Source organism: Botrytis byssoidea (genome assembly GCF_014898295.1).
Source record: "Botrytis byssoidea strain MUCL 94 chromosome Unknown BBYS_015, whole genome shotgun sequence".
Classification (NCBI taxonomy): domain Eukaryota; kingdom Fungi; phylum Ascomycota; class Leotiomycetes; order Helotiales; family Sclerotiniaceae; genus Botrytis; species Botrytis byssoidea.
In genome coordinates, this window is record NW_024065856.1 from 708,757 (window position 1) to 730,515 (window position 21,759).

The 21,759-nt window shown below is 30.4% G+C and overlaps 7 protein-coding genes across 7 annotated transcripts; 3 read left to right on the top strand and 4 right to left on the bottom strand.

The window, feature by feature from the left end:
- Positions 1–10,037: 10,037 nt before the first annotated feature.
- On the top strand, positions 10,038–10,940 carry EAE97_007692 (uncharacterized protein; the record flags this gene model as incomplete). Its single annotated transcript, XM_038878206.1, has 6 exons — positions 10,038–10,067; positions 10,145–10,177; positions 10,236–10,294; positions 10,343–10,523; positions 10,590–10,822; positions 10,877–10,940. 6 exons carry the CDS (start codon positions 10,038–10,040, stop codon positions 10,938–10,940), a joined length of 600 nt encoding a protein of 199 aa, XP_038731044.1.
- A 320-nt stretch (positions 10,941–11,260) lies between these two features.
- On the bottom strand, positions 11,261–12,568 carry EAE97_007693 (uncharacterized protein). Its single transcript, XM_038878207.1, has 4 exons — positions 11,956–12,568; positions 11,673–11,901; positions 11,526–11,619; positions 11,261–11,425 (listed from the first exon to the last, which is right to left on the bottom strand). The coding sequence occupies exons 1-4, from the start codon at positions 12,491–12,493 to the stop codon at positions 11,318–11,320; spliced, it is 969 nt and encodes a 322-aa protein (XP_038731045.1). The 5' UTR covers positions 12,494–12,568; the 3' UTR covers positions 11,261–11,317.
- A 519-nt stretch (positions 12,569–13,087) lies between these two features.
- Positions 13,088–13,882, bottom strand: EAE97_007694 (uncharacterized protein; the record flags this gene model as incomplete). Its single annotated transcript, XM_038878208.1, has 3 exons — positions 13,088–13,585; positions 13,659–13,750; positions 13,804–13,882. The coding sequence occupies 3 exons, from the start codon at positions 13,880–13,882 to the stop codon at positions 13,088–13,090; spliced, it is 669 nt and encodes a 222-aa protein (XP_038731046.1).
- A 390-nt stretch (positions 13,883–14,272) lies between these two features.
- EAE97_007695 (uncharacterized protein) lies at positions 14,273–15,250 on the bottom strand (the record flags this gene model as incomplete). The annotated part of the gene is made up of 3 exons (XM_038878209.1): positions 14,273–14,606; positions 14,681–14,858; positions 14,920–15,250. The coding sequence occupies 3 exons, from the start codon at positions 15,248–15,250 to the stop codon at positions 14,273–14,275; spliced, it is 843 nt and encodes a 280-aa protein (XP_038731047.1).
- Positions 15,251–15,767: 517 nt separating this feature from the next.
- On the top strand, positions 15,768–17,424 carry EAE97_007696 (uncharacterized protein; the record flags this gene model as incomplete). The annotated part of the gene is made up of 3 exons (XM_038878210.1): positions 15,768–16,471; positions 16,524–17,234; positions 17,286–17,424. The coding sequence occupies 3 exons, from the start codon at positions 15,768–15,770 to the stop codon at positions 17,422–17,424; spliced, it is 1,554 nt and encodes a 517-aa protein (XP_038731048.1).
- Positions 17,425–17,437: 13 nt separating this feature from the next.
- Positions 17,438–18,714, bottom strand: EAE97_007697 (uncharacterized protein). The gene is made up of 4 exons (XM_038878211.1): positions 18,355–18,714; positions 17,780–18,292; positions 17,622–17,727; positions 17,438–17,546 (listed from the first exon to the last, which is right to left on the bottom strand). The coding sequence occupies exons 1-4, from the start codon at positions 18,590–18,592 to the stop codon at positions 17,444–17,446; spliced, it is 960 nt and encodes a 319-aa protein (XP_038731049.1). The 5' UTR covers positions 18,593–18,714; the 3' UTR covers positions 17,438–17,443.
- Positions 18,715–18,899: 185 nt separating this feature from the next.
- On the top strand, positions 18,900–21,563 carry EAE97_007698 (uncharacterized protein). The gene is made up of 7 exons (XM_038878212.1): positions 18,900–19,357; positions 19,417–19,469; positions 19,521–19,639; positions 19,948–20,608; positions 20,727–20,860; positions 20,931–21,216; positions 21,268–21,563. The coding sequence occupies exons 1-7, from the start codon at positions 19,279–19,281 to the stop codon at positions 21,310–21,312; spliced, it is 1,377 nt and encodes a 458-aa protein (XP_038731050.1). The 5' UTR covers positions 18,900–19,278; the 3' UTR covers positions 21,313–21,563.
- The last annotated feature ends 196 nt before the right edge of the window (positions 21,564–21,759 follow it).

Below are 21,759 nucleotides of genomic sequence, written 5' to 3' on the forward strand. Positions count from 1 at the left end.
TAGATAATATATATTATAAATATTGATAAGTATTTTCTCCAAATGATTACTATACTTTTTATCTATCTAATAGATATATTATTCAATAAAAAAATATAAAGTATATAAAATATATAAGTTTTTATAAAAAAAAAAGAGAAAATTATTATATAAGTATAAATAATTATAAAATAAGTATCAATTCTTAAATGAGTAATTTAATTTATTGATTTCTTATATATAGAATTATATATATTATAGTATTAATTGAGTATTTGTAGTCTTTGATTTGAATAATAAATATATATAGTTTTTTTTGTAGTAATAGAATTATATAGAATTTAACAAATATAAGAGGCTTTCAATTATGAAGATAGATTGATTTTAGATATAAAAAAAAATAGTTTTTTGTTTTTTAAACTTATAATAATTTATCTTTATTCAATCTTTTATTATACCTTTTTTTATTCTAAAAAGTTTTTAAAAAGAATAATTCTTTTTTCAATATATAAGTTTTTATTATATTATTAAATACTTTTATATTCTCTAATTAATATATATAAATAATATTATCAAATTCTTTTATAATCTTAAGTTTTTTAAAACTATTATTAATAAATTGTTCTGAATATTATTTAGAAATAATATATATTATAATATATTTAATTCTTGGTATAATCTGGGTAAACTATATTCTTTTATTTGAATTTGATTATCTTATTTTAAGAAATAGATTTCTAAATAGATATTATTTTTTAATATATATAAGAATAATAATAATTTATTAAAAAAAATAAAGTATATTAAATATACTAGATTTTGTTAATTTAATAATAAAAAAAATCATATAATAATTATTTTTATGAATTATAATAACTAATTTATTAATAATAACCTTCCCAATTTTTTATATAATAATTGAAATAATCTTTTATTAATTCCACCTTTTTCTTTTTCTAATTATTTTATATTTATTCCCAAATTGATTATTAGATAAGCATCTAATTGTAATATATAATATAAATATATATAGAACTGTTAGATATAATTTGAGGAATAAGGATATTTAGAATATAATACTATATATAAAGTATATTTATTCTCTTTTATTCAATTACTATAAGAATTCTAATAAGTATTTCAAATAGAAATAAATCTTTTCTTTATAATACTAGAAATATATTATATATTTATAATATCTTTCTTAATCTTTTTGAAATCTTCAATTATTTAATTAATAAAGTTTTAGAATCCTAATTTATTATATAATTTAAACAAATAAGTATTTTATATTAATAAGCTTTTTATTTTATTATAATCTATTAATATTATATTTAAAAACTTATTTCAAATAAGAAATCTATTTATATTATAATATTAATTATATTAATAATAAAGAAAGAAAATAATAAATTTCTTAATCTTAATTCTTTTTTATTATTAATATAAAATATTTCTTCTTTTTCTTTTAATATTCGATTATTATAATTATTTATATACTCTTTTTCAATAAAAAAGTTATTATCTCCCTTTCCAATTAAAAAACAGAGATCTTTTTTTGTTTCTTAATTTTCTATAATTAAGTATATAAAAATTAATATAAGAATTTTTATTATAAACTTTAAGATTAAATCTCAATCTACTTATATTATTTTAAAGAATAAAAAAAAAAGAGTTATATTTGATATGAATAATAATAGTGATTTTAATAATAAATATAATGCTATTAGTAAAGGAGATATAATTAATTCTGATAATAAGTTTAATAAAAAAAAACAGAAGTTTGAATTACTTTAACTTAAGATTAAAATTATTATAAAAAAAAAGAATTTTAAAGAGAAATATATTAAACAATTTTGTTGATTTTAGTATTTATATTTTGTAGATTAAATAGGAATATAAAGTAATTAAACTTTTGATATAATAAATTCTTTATTAATCTATTTACTATTATTTTTGTTATAAGTAAATATATAAAATAGAAATTATTTTTTAAATATTTCTAATATAATTATATATTCTATATATTAATATATCTCAATTTAATAGTAATTTTCTTATTTTTATTTATTATTAATTTAATTATTTATTGATTATTATAAAAGATTATAACTAACTAATTAATTATAAAATTGATTTTTTTAAAAAATCGAAATATTATTAATATCTTTTTTGATATATACTTAATATCTAATAATTCAACTTCAATTATAAATATAGTAATTATATTTTATCTTAAAGTCTTTTATATTACACATTCTTTAAATAAAAAAATTATAAATTTTTAAAATGATTTTCTTGATTTTTTATTATTAATAAATAAGATATTTGAAAATAATAAAAGCTATAGGATTTATTCTTTATAATATTTAATTATATAATATTTTATATTCCAAAGATATTCTATATAATAATTAACTATTTTCATATAATCCAAAAATAAATTAATTAGAAAATAATTAAACTATAATACTATAAATATTATATTTACTTTAATTATAATAATTATATATAATATTAATCCTATTTTTTTTTGGTATATTTATATAAATATAATAATTATTTATTTATTAAATTTTATAAATTCTATAATTAATAATAGAATATATACATTATTATTATTAAAATTGAATTTCTTAATAATCTTTTTAATATATATATTATATATTAACTATAATTTTCTTAATTTTTAATTACAAATAATTCAAATATCCAAAAATTATTTTATATTATCTAGAGTTTTAATTTATAAATAGTTTTAATATCAGAAATAATACTATTAATTATAAAAATATTTTTATAATAATATATAACTTATATATTATTAATAAAGAATAATATTAAAATAATTTAATCTAAATCAATGAAAAAATAGAGTTTCTTTTTATATTAATTTAGATCTAGATTTTTAAATATATTATTAAAGTTTTTAAATTATATAATAAAGGAATTTCGGAGATTATATAATATATAATCAAGTATTATATATTTATTTAATTTTTTGAATTTATTAGATAAATAATATATTATAAATATATTTAATAAATCCTAATAAATATTAACAAATATATTTATAATATCAAATTACTTTATCTCCAAATCGTATTTTGTTATAAATACTATTACGATTTTAAATAATCTTTCTATAAATATAATTATATATATTAATTTAATTATATCTTTAACTTAAAGATTATTATAAATAATTAATTTAATTCTATACCTTATAAGAAATCCTTACTTATTGTATTTATATATAAATACTTATTACAATAGAATAGAAATAATTGATATGTTTTCTATATTTATCTTATATCAGATTTTATAATTCTTTAGATTATTTACCTCAATCTTATATTTATATTTAAACTATTTTTCTAAAAAATAATTCTTAAGGTAATAATAATACTATGGTGATTTGAATAATCCTGAAAGATATAGTTTTAATAGTTCCTCCAAATAATCCTTTTTCAAATTATTAAATAAACTGATTTTTATTTATATAATAAAGACAATTATATTATATATAATAATAAATAAATACTATTTCTTTTATTTATTTATATTTAAATAACTAAATCAAAATATAGTATAAAAATCTTTAATATAAGAATTATCTTTTTATAATAAATTCATAATAAATATACTAATAAATATTTAATTATATTATAATGAATTATTCTTTAATCTTTTTTATTATTGAATATAATATTAATAATCTATATATATATTAATACTAGGAATTATTTAATTAAAATCAAAGGATTAATATTCAAATAAATTAAAAGTTAAATAAGGGATCTCGATTCTTATTATTCTTTATTTTTTGTATATTTGATTAAAAAGAAGTGAGATTTGATCTTTCTTAAATTAATTGATTATATATATTAAGAGAAATAATCTTTTTAATAATATTATTTTCTCAATTGTATATAAATCTATAATATTAATAGAATAAATATTTAGATTGCTCTTATACTCCCTATATATAATTTGAATAGTATTATTAATATATTTATATTCTATACTATTTGATTAATTATTATAATTATTTTGTACTATTAGAATAAAATATATAAATTCTTTTATTTAATTAATACATTCTTGAATTGAAATTCAATTTTTTATTTCTAAAAAATTTTTAAAATATAGAATTTTATATATACTATTATTTTTGAGATTTATTAATATATTTCTATCCCCTAAATGTATTCTCAAGTTTTGCTTTTTTTGAAATATATTTGTAATATATATAATAATATTACTAATCTCAGTAATAATATATTATAAAGTTATTATATTATTTTCTTGATTAATAATAATTCTATTAATATTGATAATTTATTAAATATTGAGAGTTAATATAAATTGCTATAGCTTTTAATTTATATAAATATTAATAGTTTTATTTAAAAGATTTATTTTATAAGTTTTCTTTTTGAAAAAAGTAATATTTCGAATAATAATAATCTACTTAAGCTTAGAAATCTAAATATAATAAATTACTAAATCTAGTATATATTTTATAAGATATTTAATATTTGCTTTAGAATTAATTTTATATATTTTTTTATTTATACCTAATTTTTATTCCTTATTTAATAAATATATTCTATATCTATATTAATAAATACTATTTTAATTCAAATATAAATTAATAATTAAATAATTTATAACTAAAGAAATAAATAATCAGAAATATTCATAAAACCAAATATTTAATATTTTATTTAATAACTTAAATAATCAAATTTTAAAAAAATAATATTATATAAATAAATTATAATTTATATTATTTCTATTTATAATAAATTTAATATCTCTAAGAATATTTATATTTTGATTTATTAATAATTATCTTTCATTCCATTTATTTTAATTTATTATTTGATTTATGTATATTAAATAATAATAGTTTTAGTTTTATATCTTTTATATTTATTCAATCTTCGAATATAATATTTTCTATAATATCAATAATTGAAGTATTATTATCTTACTTAATACAAATTATTAAAAAACTATATTTTCAGAATACCTAAGCAAAAAAGTATTATATAATCTGAAAAATCTCAAAATATATCTTTTGATATAATAAAAAACTAAAAATCTTTTTATTATATATATCTTTAATTATTAAGAGCTAAAATGCTTTAATATATATATATATAAAATCAAATAAATCCCATTATATTTTATAGAAAGAATGAGATAATTAATATTTATTAAAAACTTATAATATTATTTATTTTATATAAATATAAATACAATCTATAGATTTGATTTTAATGATTTCTTTTATTTTCATATTTCTTACTATAAAAACAAAATATTCAAAAGTCTTTTTTCTTAAATATTCTAATCTTTTATATCATAACTCTACAGAGTTTTCTTATAATTTGGGTAAATTCTTTGATTTACAAAATAGTCTTTTTATTTTATATTAAAAATAGAATATATTAGAATATATAAATTAATAAATATAAAACTTAAAAAAAATGAATAAAAAAAAAATTTATATTCTAAAAATAAAAAATTATCTTTACAAATATATTAAATAACAATATAATTATTCTCAAAATTTCTCTTTTATAAAATTGAATTTATTTTTAAAAATTATATTCCTATTTTTATAAATCTTATTTCCAAAACAATATTAATATAAAATTCAAGAATATAAATAATATTAAATAAAACCAGATTATCTTTTGAATTCTAAAATCTTTATAAGATATTTTTAATTATTTAAATATTTTATTTAACAATTTGAAATCTTATAATTCTAATTTCAATATAATTAAAAGATAATAAAAATAAGTATTTATTTCTATTAAAAAAATCGATATTATTAATTAAATATATAGTATTATTATTATCAAATATAATATTATTAGAGAATAAATAAAATAATCCTAAAAATATATTATATATTCTATAATCAAATCGATTTTAAATAATATAAACTATTATTTTTAATTCTAAATCTTTAGAATTAAATAATTAAAAAGTTTTATTTTTTGAATTAATTTATTCCTTTTGTTTTTAGATTTTTCAAAGATTTGATTATCAATTATTCTTAATTCTTTTTTGTATATTATTATATTTTTTTTTTATTAATAAAAATAAGTTCCTAGAATTATATTTTTTAATAAATATAAATTCTATGAATTAGTATATCTTAAAATAATATTTAGAATTAGCTTTTCCGTTTTTCTAATTAAACTCTGATCTATAAAGATAATAATATTAATTATTATTTCTTCTAAAATAATTCTTTTTTAAACTATTTCTTTGTTTTCCTTATGGATTATATAAAATTGATTTTGGTTGAGGATTTATTATAGAAAAGATATCTTTTTTTTTTAATATTAATAAATCTTGATAGGTTAAATTATTAAATATATTCCTAAATTGTTTTAAAAAATAGTTAGGAACTTCAAGTTAATTATTAATTTCAATCTGAATAAATATAATACTAGTTTATATAAAAAGTATTTATATACTTATAATTTATAGGAAATTAATAATTACTAAGTTATTCTTGATTTTAATATAATATAATTTTATATTTATATAAACTTTAGTTTATTTATTATATTATTTAATAGAATTAATTCAATCTAAAATCATTTATTAAAGAATATTTCGATATTCTTAAGCAATAATAGATTTTATTATAATAATTATTAATATAAATTTATTCTAAAGCTTTTGAATAATTATTTTGAATAATAATACTTTGGAGTCTTCATATTCAATAATAATTTCTATAAAATGGAATATATTCATTATTTTATTAATCTATTCATAAATGTTCTAATATGATTTGTATATAATATTATACTTATCTCTTTTGCTACAATATTCTCCCTATAGAGCTAAGTATTCTATTAATATATTTTGAAAAGTATATAGTATAGATTTAATTAATTCTATAATTAATATTTTTGAAGGTATAGAAGATATTAGAGTATTTTCTTATAAGTTCTTTTTATAATAATTCTAATAAGTAATGAGATTATTAATATATTTTGCATTATTATTTAAATTATATTTTCTTATAAGATTTGTGATCTTAATAAATTTGAATAGATTCTTAATAAATCAGTTTTTTTTATAAATTAAGATTATTCAATAAAATTTTTTGCTATCTTTCAAGAATTCTCTAAAACTAATTAAAATAATTAGAATAATTTTGTTATTAAATAGTTTAATATTCTTTTAAATATCTTTTAATATATAAAGATATTATAGATATAGAAACCATTTTGATTAGTATTTTTGAGTGATTAGATAGGTAATCTTTAAGAAATTAGATTTAGATATAATAAGTTTTATAAGATTGAATATAAAGGTATATAAATGATTCCAAATGAATTAAAAGATATATATAAATATATATATATATATATATAATTTAAATACTAATTAGGTTTATAATTATTATAGAGGAATAGCTATATCAATTGGTTATTTTGATTATATAATAAATATATATAATAATAATAAATTAGATTGACTTGTAATATAATCATAAGGATTATATCTATTTTATATACTTTGATTAAATAATGAAATCGCCTAATTAAATATTAGGGTTCATATATGAAATAAATAGAAGACTATATAGTGATTATAGGAATAAGCATTTCATAGGAGTGCTATGCTCAATCACGTGTTATTGCATAAGACAGTGAATTCCGTAACAAATGATTAATTATGTTTTTATATATATAAAAGACTTTCAAAGTATTATAAAAGAATTCTATCTTTTTAATAGAATCTATAAAATAATAAAAGCACTACTAATATTTTATAAATATTATTTAAAATAAAATTCACTTTCTCAAAAGAACTCTCTTTTTCTTTTTAATATTCTTTCTTTTTATTCAATTCTTCTATTTTATTTCAAAATGATATTAGAGATATATTATAGAAATATTTTATAAATATTCTAAAGAATTTATATTAAAAAGATTTTTTTTTAAATTTTCAATTTAATTTAATTTTAATAAATAAAATAAGATTATTTTGATATAAATAATATCAATTATATATTAATAATATATTTTTAATATATTATAAATATATTATAGCCTTAATTAAAATAACATTTTCAAAAAAACTATTTTTAAAGCTTTTTAAAACTATTTTTTGAAATCTAATTGCTAATTTGCTTTAAAGAAATTGAATAAAAAGAATTATTAAAATGGATATAAGGCAATGATTAATATAAATATAGATATAGATCTAAAATAAAACTTTTTATTACTTTCTTTAAAATCTTTTTTTAAAGCTATATATATATGAAAATTCTTTAGTATCAGAATAATATCGGCCCAATGCCAGTTTCATATCGATACCTGTAACAAGAGAAAGGTATAAATTGAGGTGAAAGTGGGCTACTTGGTGATATAGGCCACTCGGTGTTAAACTACGTTACTCTTTTTAAAGAAGAAAGATTTGAAAATTTCTAAACTTTAAATTCTATAGATATAAATTATTCTCAGTAGTAAATACAAAATTCCATTAGCTAATGAATCATATAATATATATACTTTTTATTATCCGATTTGAAAACGTTTCAACTAAGAGATTACAACTTGAATATAATTTTATTCCAATTAATCTATAAATGACTATGTTGATCTTCTAGTTTTCAAAAATTATATAAAACTTCTATAATCATTTTTCAATTTACAATGAACCAAATCATATATAACATTATGACTATAATTCTCTTAATGATTTTTCGAGTTTTATTTAGAAGAAATATATAGTACATATAAATAGAAATAATTCTTATCCAATATTTCTGAATGTTAGAAAGAAATTTATAATTTATGAATTTCATATTTCTTGATATTTCTATATGTAAACTCATTCATTCTTTGATTAAAAATTTTTTTAAACAAAAAATAAAATAAAAGAAACCGATTATATTATTGTCTTATACATTAAAGTTTTAAATTTTAGTTCATTAAAGGAATTTCTCATTGAAATTAATATGGTTTATAGATATAAAATTATTTTCCGACTTTTTCAATAGTAAAGATATCTGAATATAATATTTCTATATTAATCGAATTAGACTCTATAATACTTTAGACTATATTAATAGAATTATCGTATTATTTATGAAGTTATTATATTCTTACTTAATATAAAGACTATATCAACCTCAATAATTAACAGAAATATTATAGATTCTAGATTATATATATTCTTCTTAAATAAATAAGCATATTAAAAATTTTTCATTCTTATATTTTACTATTTTACATTGTTTATATTAATTTATAAGCTTCTTTCACTTAATCGTAAAACTGACACTTGTTATTGACTCAATTTGATCGACTCTTTTTTATCATATAGATCTCTCCTTTTGTTTATCAATTATAATGTTTATACTCCACGCGCTTCAATAGGCCTAGTCCCCTGTAAGCTGAGCGGCGCTAAGAAACCCGTGATAAATGGCTCTATCATAAGCTTGTAGTTACAGATCTGCCTCATGTCTCCAGTAGCCTGCCGCGCTCAGGCTTCATGCTTTGTCTCAACAACAGATCATAGCAGTCTTGCTCGCTTTTTAATCCATTATTGCGACTTTCCTCATCTTGCTGTCGATCGAATTACTTTTTACACAATATTGACACAATCATCAATCGATCCGTCTTCCTTATCAACTCAAGTAATTAATATCTAAATCATCGGGATTCACCATATAGTCAGCATTGAATTGAATCAATTCAAACCCTGATACTACTACAATCGATCAATCAATCAATTCTGCACTTGCTTCCTTCCCTAATTGAAAACAACATCCATTGCTTTGAAAATCAGGACATCTGAAGAAGGTACATCCCCATGTATTTTCCTTTTGATAGATCATGTTTTTCATTTGTACAGACCAGTACAGTCAGTTTCCATCGTGTCCAAAGATCTAATAATCATGCAGGGAGATCCTACCAAAAAATAACAGCAGCATCCGAACTCCTTCATCCTCGGACAGACACCCATCAACACAAGCAAACTCAAGAAATTATCTCAAAGATCGGAAAATGGCAGCACCAGGAACCCAATCGCTCAAGGTCAGATTCATTATATCATATGGGAACATCGATCTCATTGTTTGTTGAGCAAGGAAACTGACCTTATCTGTGAACAGTGTGTTGTGACAGGAGATGGAGCTGTTGGCAAAGTACTTCTCCAGTTTATCAAAGTCATAATCAACTCAATCACTGACATCATTTTTACAGACATGTCTTCTGATTTCCTATACTACTAATGCATTTCCTGGAGAATACATCCCCACTGTGTGAGTTTGGATGCTTGGTTACAACAGGTTGGCCACTAACTTGGCTAGATTCGATAACTATTCTGCCAGCGTGATGGTTGACGGAAAGCCAATAAGCTTAGGTTTGTGGGATACTGCTGGACAAGAAGATTATGATAGACTGCGCCCGCTTTCCTACCCCCAAACAGATGTATTTTTGATCTGTTTTTCGATTGTCAGCCCTCCATCTTTCGACAATGTCCGAGCAAAGGTACGTGTGGATATCTTCAAGATTTGCGAAATATGATCAGGTTTCACTGACTCAATTGAATAACAGTGGTTTCCCGAAATATCCCACCATGCGCCTGGCGTTCCAATTATTCTTGTTGGAACGAAATTGGATCTTCGAGATGACGAGCCTACCAAAGAATCCCTCAGATCCAAACGAATGGAGCCTGTAACCTATGACCAGGCAAGAGTTGTTGCCAAAGAAATCAGGGCACACAAGTATTTAGAATGTTCTGCGCTCACACAGAGAAACCTTAAGAGTGTATTCGATGAGGCAATTCGGTAAGATATTCCCCTCGAAGCATGATATGACAATGTCCAACTGACCATGTGAAGTGCTGTCCTGAGTCCACAACAACAAGCACCCAAGCCGAAGAAGTCTAAGTGTACAGTTCTATGAAGTCGGATTGATTTGAGACAACAACAGGCGACGATCTATAGACGCAGTGAACTGGTTGGAAGTGGTTTAACTTCTACAATAATCGGAGATGGAGAGTTTCGAGGAGTCAGGTGCCGGGAAATACGAATGGGTTAATACAAGCTTTTTCTGTTTATCGACTTTTTCAATTCTATGCTGTAGAATTTGGCATTATATGGACGTGGCAGCATATATCGATGCAACATGCGTCCCTGAAGATACCGAAGATACCTTTTTTCTGTAGATAGGTCACGATAAATGCATGGAGTAATGAACAAATCAATATGTATCTTGAATTTCATTAACACTGAAGAATGGTTCACTTCAATTTGTATGCTATTTTAAACGGGTATCATAATTCATCCACCGATTCTTGCCTTTCTACTTGGATGGACTCCACTATCCTCAGCCAACACATGCTTCACACCCTGAACTGCTTCCTTTTTGCTGCCCTTAGGATTGTCGGCCTGGTGTTTTTGTTAGTATGTTACAAACAAGCAAATATATCTCTTGCTCAAGAAGTGTGCCGTCCAGTAGCAGAATCATATAAAATAGGAGAATCATTACCTCTTGTGCTTGTCTCACACGTTGCTCATTCAGTTTCACATTTTTCTCTTTGATTTTGGACCGACGATCTTTAGTGTTACCACCGCCTCCGGCACTATCATAACGGTTAAACGGAACACGAATGGTGGGCGGAAGGATATCACTCACGTCAGCTCAACATTGAGCTTTCTTGGTGCTGAGATACCATCATTGAATGTGGATTGGTGAAATTGCTTCAAGCAAGTTTTCATATGATCATAGCCTTCGAACTCAAGGAAAGCACAACCTCTCGATTTAGTAGGATTTCCCTTCTCCGTGAGATGACGAACCGACGCAGGTTTAACGGCTGCAAAGTGATTTTTTATCGATGCTGTTGTAGCAGTGAATGGCAGGTTTCCTAACAACATGTAAGTCCAAAAAAGTAGAGAATGTTTTAGGAAGGGACTTCTACCGATAAAAACAATGAATCTTGCTGCCTTGCTCTCGGAATTTTCGCCAGAAACACCTCCTTGCTTCTTGATTTTCGAACGTTTTTTCTCGGCACTAATTTGATCGGAGGGTCCAGTAGCATTTCCTGTCGCAGGTTCTGCCGTCTGCGCTGTAGACGTTGACTTTGCATCAGCTTCCCTAGCTTTCCTTTCCGCCTTCCTTTCCTTTTTAGACTTCTTAGGCGCAGCTTCGGTCTCCGCTATATCTGATGGCTCTCCAATTTGCACGGGCAGTAAAGACGATTCCGCTGAAGAGGTTTTATTCTTCTTGGACTTGTGATGGGACTCTACGTTCTTGTCTGCGATTTCTTCGCTCCTCTCTAGAGTGACAGTCTGGTCAACTTTCGCATCATCATCTATAGATCTTTTCCTTTTTGTCGAAGCGGCGCTATCGTCATTTGCTTCGGTTTCGAGATCGTCAGGTATGTCGGGAATTGAATTTTCGATCTTGCGCCTTTTGGCCTTCCTTTCGGCTCGAGAAGCTCCCGTTCCAAATCCCATATTGAAATTAAATGGATAGACGGATGGTTGATGTAGGGATTGAAAGAATAAGTGGTTATCACAATGTCAAAATCTAGCCAAACAATTTTCTAGTTTCCAGTTTGATTATTTCCTATCGCGAGAAATATTATGCCCATAGCGGTGAGAAGTATTTATCTTCACTAGCCGATTTGGGCTAGGTAGTTCTAAGATGCGCCAATTCGGCGGGAAAAGCATTCATCAATCAATCACTTTCCAATCTTGAGACTTTGGTAGAGAATTTTATCATAATCTATTTCGTCGCTTAAAGTGCATACTTACGTATATTTCTCCTAACAACAATTCTACCTGGTAAACAAAACACAAAGGAGGTAGAAGTGCCTTGAACGCCTCTCGACCACCAGCTCTTGTTCTTTTATCCCCCGCTTTCCAAGCAATCGTTCGAAGGCTGAGCTCTATCACCAAGAGGCAAAAATACATGGACGTAATATCAAATACTGATGAATCGGATCATGTTTATATATGTATCCACCCTTGTCACTCCACACTATTTGGAAGTCGTCTACGCGCTCTTCCATTGAGATCCAGAAATTTCCGTCAACTTGCATCTGGCTATCAAACAGCGAAGTATAATCCTAAAATGGGAGCTAGGGAAAGGAATAATAAATTCGGTAGTATTTCAGAAGTGTCTCCAGTATAAAGAAGGGGACTGGCCGTGACGAGTTCCGGGGCGGTATCATAGGTTGTGTGAATCAAATCAAAAGGCGCTGTGGCGGATGCTGTCACTGATGCTGTCACTGATGCTGCCACTGTGTCTCTCGTAAGGTGCACCATGGGTGGAAGTGATGAAAAGGTTACTGCAGATGCAAATGGGAGAGCACTTTGAATCTGAAGCCCGCTAAGTGTTGGATATCCAGCGATTGACTCCGAGTCTTCTGTCTTGACACCTTGAAGATATTCAGCTTCTCTTCGGCGCAAGGAATCGTGATTTGAAAGCCGAGGTACTGCTAGAATGATGTTGTCGGCAACGCCAACGCATTGGGTAATTGTATGATGTAACGCAGAACCAAAATGTGCAGTATCGCATTGGGAATATATGCATTTGAAGACGGACTGCAGTAAATCCGTCAGCGTATGATCTTAAGCATTAGAAGCAACGAGAGGGTAAAGCTATGGCATGACCAACGTTATGATATTCTGCATCTTGGCAGAGACATGTGTTTTTGTCCACACATTTACTGACATATTTTGTGTTTTCCCAGCACCGCACTGCACAACCTGCAAATAAATGTTAATGTGGTACGCCTGAGTCTCCAAAGAAACATCTTTACCGGGAGCAGGAAAATTCCCGTCACTTGTAGCAGGATTGTTCACCATTGCCATGGCTAATAGCAAGATGGCACGCCTCATGATGTACGTAGTAGTTTGGACACACTCGATTCCACAATCATATGATAGTCGCTAAACGACCCCGAAACTTTGCGAGTAGGTACTTTTGTTAGGAATCGTTTTATCGAGAAAACGGGTTTAATGAGTGTGTGGGAACGGCCGGAGGAGAAGTTGTTGTATTGTGATACGTAGACTAGAACGAATAAGAGAAGGACCAAGAATGAGAGAAACAGTACAGCTTCATACTAGTAGCTCTCATTTGGTTAGACCTTCCTCGAGTAACCATACAACATGGACTTGCTACATCACGCCAAAGCAGCACCAGGCATTTGCACCTTCCTCTGATTATGATTATTTTCTTACATTAAAAGTTCTGTTGTAAAAATTTATGAAAGGAATTGACAATTGCAGTCAGTAAAATAGGATTTGTAACTTATCCTTGGAGCCTTCATATCTCTCCCTGAACGGTTTCTGGCCTAGCCAAGTTGTTAAAGGGATCTGCGTCTCTTTCATTTCAAGTATACCCCTCTTCTTCTGATCAATGTGAGAGGCGTCGATAACAATTCTCTCCAATCTATCGACCGCGAGCGAACCTTCATCCATTAAATCCTTCAATCTCTGAGGTGTACCGACAGCGATTCCGGTCCTTGAAGATTTGAGAAATCCGATGGAATCCTTGAGCTTGATATGTTTTGCAAACAACTTTGCAACTTTCACATCCTTGGTTTGAAATTTTCGTACCGCTCTATACAATTGTCAGATGAGAATATACATACATATATACTGCCAAATCTAATGATAACAGGAATGTGAATATACCTGGCAAGATCGGCTGCCCTGAGGCCTGCAGCAGTAACAATGATTGTGTGTGGTGATCCATTCTTCTTTGACGCTGACCAAAGTTTTGTTGTATTATCAGAGAATTTCTCCAAAAACTCAGGTAAATTATCAAGATTTCGTGGCTTTGTCCATGATGTAGTGTCCTGAACAGCAGAGACTATTTAAATGTCAATACATTAGCCAAGTTTATAGCATATATAAGGGTAGGTTCTGCTCACCTGGTATGTATCGATCCTCTAATTCAACGGAACTAAGATCACTTTCAAATCTTCTTGTTTGGCTTGCGACATAATCAACTATTAGGTGATCGTTCATCTTGGCAATTGCATTGTTGAGACCAGCCTCAACATCGATATCCTCGTCATTAAATGAGGAATGCTTCTTCCTTTTCGCAACTTCGTTAATCTTTTCCTTGGGCCCCTCTTGATCATGATTTCCTCCACGCTTTCTCTTCTTCGAAATTGTTTTGTTGGAAGTGTCGGGTCCAGATCGGGCTGGAACTCTCACTTCTTCAATCAGAGGATCCTGAAGTTCATTTTCAATTGACATTGTGATAGTATGAGCTCAAGTCGGCGTCGACTCGAAGACTTTGATGGTAGGAATTGCTGTGAAGTTTGCGTGGAAGAGCCTACTTAGGTCCTTATGTGGACAAAAATTTCGACTTTGGCGATTATGATTCCGGTCCTGGTTGTAGTATACACGGAATTCATTAATTGCTTTCCCTTCCCACTTCTCTCTCAGCCTTTTTCAATGGTAGTTCTTCGTAAAATAATTTAAAGCCTTGCGGATCCACAAATGTACTGCATATCGCTAACGCTAAGATAAGATAAGATTCGCGCGTACTACAATTACTGTTCTGGACGCGTCTTATCTAAACATTGATATTTCGATCCTGGTGATCATTGATGTTTAACTTAACACTATGAAATTTCCACTCAGTATATGTTAGATTTATTTCGGAACAGAATAAATTTATCCGTCATCTCGAGATCCAGTCTGACCAGGATAAAGACAAAGTATAGTAATTGATATTCCATCTATTTGCTAACAGAAGATACACATCACGATGAGTGGAAGACCAGGAACTCCTTTGCGCCGCACTTCCACTGTTGGACTTTCTCCAACAGACGCAAGCTATTCGAGAACGCCTAGTCGTGGCTCAAGGCTAGGGGGCTCAGAGCTCAGGACTAAGACTTTGACACCTCATGGAAGAGCAGCTTTGCGAGAAGTTGAGGCTCGACGAGCAGGATTGACCCCAGGAAAGGATAGAAGACGAAGTGGCAGACAGCAAAGGGAAACACCTCGAGACGTATTGAGATTATTGAGCAGGACTTTAGCTCCTCAAACCCGTCCGACAATTCCATCACCCCAAAGAGCACCCAGCAATTCCAGAAGACAGACTTTACTTTTGGATGATGACTTTGACGACGATCCGAATCTTGTGCCCCCACGACTTTCTATCCCCCTAGACGAGGACAATGATGAAGATGATAACGAGGACGATGAAAGTCTTTTGCTTCCTAGTTTGGCGGCTTTAGAGGATGAAAATCTGACCACGCGATCTATCGAGCTTTCAAGGAGAGCTGTCACTGAGAGGCCGAGCAGGCTGTTCTCGAGGGGCAGTTTTGGGAGCATCCGAGGCAGCGATCATTTCGGGAACCTGGATGAGGCAGAATTTGGACGAGATGAGATGGAAACAAGCTTCTTCAATGCAAATGATTTTGAGAATGATGATTTCCGAGAGATGGCTAACTCTCCATTTTTTGGGAGGTAAGTCCAGGAGCCTACATCCAGACAGGCCTATTGAGCTGACGCAAGTTAGTGATCGCGCAGGATTACAGGGAGAATTAGAAACCGCGTTGCATCGCCGGTCTCTTCTACCAGGGCGAAGTAGTGATATCAGACCATACAATTCACCGTCCGAGGAAAGGGATGCGACTTTTGTGTTCACAGTTCCGCAGCCCGAAATACCAGCGCGATTTGATCCTTCGCTATCACCAGAAGATAATCCAACTGCGATGCCTATCATGGACGAAATTTCTTCCCCTCCTGCCAATTATCAAGGAGATGATTTTGAAATGGACGATGAAGCCATGGATGGTGAGAATGACACTCGCAGACTGTCGGATCTTGTAATGGACGATGAAGCCATAAACGGTGAAGATGGCACTCGAAGACTGTCTTTCGGAGCGTTCGAGGACTCCCGTCTTAGTGATGATGGACCCCTTACAGCATCCGTTCAAAAGGCGACATCAGAAAATGCTAAGAGGATATTCCAGAGGAAGGTTAATAAGGTTTCAAAACATGGGCTGAAATACAAATCATTGCCTCTAGGTGTAGTGAAGAAACATGCGATCAATCTGGCAAGGAATGGAGCCGGCAAAGGAGACAAGTTAAGTGGAGATGCTCTTGATGCGATCATGCAAGCAACCGACTGGTTCTTCGAACAGATCAGTGATGATTTAAGCACATACTCTGAACATGCTGGACGCAAAACCATTGATGAGAGTGATGTTTTAATGCTGATGAGAAGGTATTTATCTAAACATGACGAGAATCTTGATACGTGCTGAGTGTTTTACAGACAACGCCAAACCAATGCTACAACAACGCCATTTTCACTTGCACAAAGTCGCTTGCCTAGAGAGCTCTTACAAGACGTAAGAATGGTTCCCCCCTTGATCTCGAAAGACCGGCCCCGACAAAAACAACCCAGAAAATGAGGTAAACCACACGCAATCCTCAAGACCATTCTTTATTTTGACGAACTCGTCGAGCGATGTCCGCAGATGGTTTCTTTACAACCATCCATAACATAACTGACGTAGCAGCAGCCAAGGCGTACCTGTGATATTATAGCATTAGCACACATAGCGACAGGTTGTATTTAACTTTGTCGCTAATCGTTGGAGGTACCTACCATGTAAATATGTACTGTGTGTGGTTGTTTCGGAGATTAACTTCTGCCGGTCTTCCTATTGGAATCCCACGTGCGGCGCGATCCCAAGCCATCAAGAGATCAGGTTCTGTGGTTTTGTAAGCTTTGTGGCACTTGAATAGAATGAAATGCCATCTTACCCATTGTCTCTTCAATCCAAACAGGTTGACTCCCTGTCAACTTAGCCATTTGCTCGACGTCAGGAAAGTAAAATTCTTGAGTCTGTGGACTATTATCTGGCGTGAAAAAATTCTTCTTCCAAGGCTCGCGCAACAATCCCTCGACCGTTACCTCACCTTGAGGCAACCCGTCGGGTCTACTTGTTTGCTTCTTATACTTCTTTTCGATCCAACCCCGGTTTACAAGAACACTTGTGCCCTTACCATCCCGCTCTAAAGGAGTAATGACGAGATATCCGTCTTTCCCATCATGCAATCGAGGGCCAATCAGCATTTCTTGATCGTGTCTAAAGTGACCAGTGGCAAAAATTCTCCTATAGTCGAATTCTTTTATTGCCGAAGGATCAATGTGTGGGGGAAGTGGTAAAGGATCACGAACGAGGCGATCCTCAAATTTTGCAATGAGCTTTGATTTCCAATCCAAACGTTGGACTTGCCATGTCCCCAAGGCGAAAGCTGTTAGTGGAATCAAAGCTATTTATCATGTATATTAGAAAGTCTTCTAGGAAATAAAAGCTGGGCAACTCATGACTTACCTAGAATAATAAGACCAGGCCCATGCCTTCTTCCTGTGCGCACCAGATTCGGGGGATTGTCTATTATAGATGTGAAATTGGGATCATCAGCAGCCTGTCTGGACATGACGCGGGTTCCCGCGAAACATCGATGGTTTCTTGGGCATTTTGGGGATTGGAAGGGAAAAGTTATCCTCCTGGTATGAGATGAAAACGTATGGATACGATTGTACGATAGAGCTGAGACAGGGGAACGCATATTCAAGACGATTGACGCATGAAGTTTATAAACCACGTCAATATGCTAGGTATTCCTTTGATGTTAATACTCTAGTAGATGCTACTAGAAAGCTACAAGTATAAGTATTATATTCTCTCCAGCTCTTTTATCGCTACATAAGGTATGCCGTGCACGTGCAAGACTATTTTTCGGATTTGTCTGATTACCTACTTAGTGATTGAGTGGTTACCAGCCACACTCGCCACATAAGCCACCCGAACCTTTGTGATTACATAGGTAATTTGAAGGGTATCAAATGTCTACCCAGTCCAGTACCTTTATTAGGATATCTATTCACCCTGTCACTACAACTCTTTCCATCAAGATATCATACCACATCATCTCGTCTAAAATTGAAGCAACTATTCTGTTATATCTACCCTCATAAATATCTTGTATACCAGGTGACATTTACACTGTTCCATTCACTCACAATCAAGGACACTACAGTAAAGAGATCAACTATTTGTACTTCCTCTCAACAATCTATTGACTTGCTCACGTCACATACCATACCTATTTACATTTTTCGCCCTCATAGCTAGAGCCAGTCTTCATAACACCGTCTCCCTATTCACGCTAGAAATCGATATACCCCCCCAACTTTTGCAAAGCCATTCAAGAAATATATTGTTTGGCAATTCCGGTATATCACAGCGGCGGCAATGTTTTACACCGGCGATATTAATAGCGGGATCAGCAAGGCCTTAGCGGAATCTAAACTTGTTGCATGTTTCGTAACGAGTAAATACCTTTCCTTTCACGTTTTCATTCGATCGATGTAATGACCACGTGCCCCATAGATGGTAACGAAGAAAGCAGACTCTGGGAAGATGATTTCTTACGAGATCCCAAGGTAATTTGAGAACTGTGAACTCCTCTTTCTTGATGCTAAATCACTGTCTAGTTAACTTCTCACCTACAAGAAAGAACAGTTTTGCTGCGCCTCAGTGCTGGTTCTGAAGAAGCCAACTATCTCGCTGCAATCTTTCCTATTCCAAAAGCTCCAACTCTGGTTGCTATACGGTGAGCATGATTCACTCATATTTTCACTCGGTATATCTCAATGTCCACGGGCGGTGCAGATGTTAAAAGTATTGGGCATAAATCTATCGTGCATTCTTGAAGATGGTGCTTTATCTCAAATGTTCAAGTGTAGCCAAACGCGTCTTTCTGTTCATGCTGAATTTGCATGGATTCGCGAATAGTCACCCCCTTATACAGATAGACATCTGCTTCTCTTGCTTCAATTCTGTTTGGCCCTGCTATTTCTTGTATGGTTGCCTGCAGGTAATAAGACATTCTGTTGGGAGTGCTAACCCCTGGACTAACAGGAATGGAGAGCTTAAAGAATATTTAAGTGCAGGCATATCAAAAGACGACTTTCTGACGCGATTCAAGAAAGCCTTGGAATCTACATTTAACCAGAGGAATGGCGAAAATGATCGCCCTATGTCACCAAGTGGAACGCAGGCCTTGGAGAATCCAGAACAACGTACGACCGAAGGCCAACCATCGGGTGTTTCACCCACTGGGAATTCCCATAACAGCTCTACGTCCGCTTTACAATCAATTCGTAGTAATGCTACTGGGCAACCGAGCTCTAGCTCTCTTCCTAGGGATCTCAAAGGCAAATTACCCGAAGATTCAAAGGCCACTGGCGAAGATCACTCTAAAAAGCCATCTCAAGCGGCGGAAACAGTTAGCTATGCTGCACTTCAAAAGAAGCGTCAGCAAGAGGCTAGAGAAGAGCGGGCGCGCATTCTTGCACTCGTGGAGAGTGACAAAGAAAGAAGACGAAACGATGCAGGACACAAGCCTAGCCGTAGTAATCACTCCGCAGAAAAGCCAGTTGCATCTAGCGACAAGGGCACACCCATACCAAACCCGGTGTCAAAGGCACAGGATTGTGCTCTTCAGATCAGACTCTTTGATGGATCTTCTATTCGTTCCAGGTTTCCTAGCACCAGTACCCTAAGTGGTGACGTAAGAAAGGTAATGTGAAGAAGCCCACCAAAGCACGAATGATGTTTTCCTTGGATATTGAAAAACTGCATCATCAACAACTTTTATGTACCTAGGTACAATAAATGGCAATGCTGACGATGACTAGTGGATTGACAGTCAACAAAAGGACGACGTGCCTTATATATTCAAGCATGTTTGTACACCTTTGCCAAATAGAACCCTCTCAATGACCGATGAAAGTCAACATTTGGCATCATTAGGTCTGTTTCCAAGCGCCACGTGAGTAAAATTTCACTCAGGCCTATACAGCCTTGATTGATGCTCTTGGACACTAATGTGGAAGCAACAGACTTATTATTGTTCCGGTTCAAACGTATACTTCGGCTTATGAAGCAACAGAATCAAGTGGCATCTTATCAAGAGGAATCGCTGCTGGATATGGCCTTGGCGCCTGGGGTGTCAATAGGGTGTTGTCTACTCTTGGCGGCATTGTTGGTGGTTCAGCTGCTGCATCGGATACAGAACAGATGGCCGGACCTAGCGCATCAGTAGGAGGTGGCCGTGCCTCAAATCTAAGAACTCTTAGGGATCAGGATGATAATGACAACCATCATGAGTTGTACAACGGAAATACGGTAAGTTTTGCCAAGTTGACACCGCAAACACCATGCTGAAAATTGTAACAGCTCAACTTCGAGCCTCGGAGGGATGATAACGACAGGGAAGATTGATCTGTGTGAGGTACTCTACTGTTCACAAAATTCATGCACATTGGCCATGAAATACTCTGAGGCGGGCACGAGTCATCGTCTTCTTCAATCTTCGAATTCACTATTGTGGCGTGAATCGCAACACGACACATATAGTCAGCTGTTGATTCGGCTTGTATTTGTAAACAGGGCACGTATGTCGACAGTAATGAACGTTTCAAGTTGAGCTTTTCTAGCAGCATCGCCTCTTTGTTTTACATAATTATTCGATTTGACCATTCACGTCTAGAAAAAAAAAACGTTTAGAGGAGACATAGCAGAAGCAAAAAGTTACACGTATGACGCGACGGCCCTCCTTCCTAGTTGCAAGTGGTCAACCATTATACTATGTTCACAGACAAGCATTGAAATCGTTTCAGTAGTACGGAACGCTGCCTCAAGATATAAAGTTGTTATTGAGTATCCATT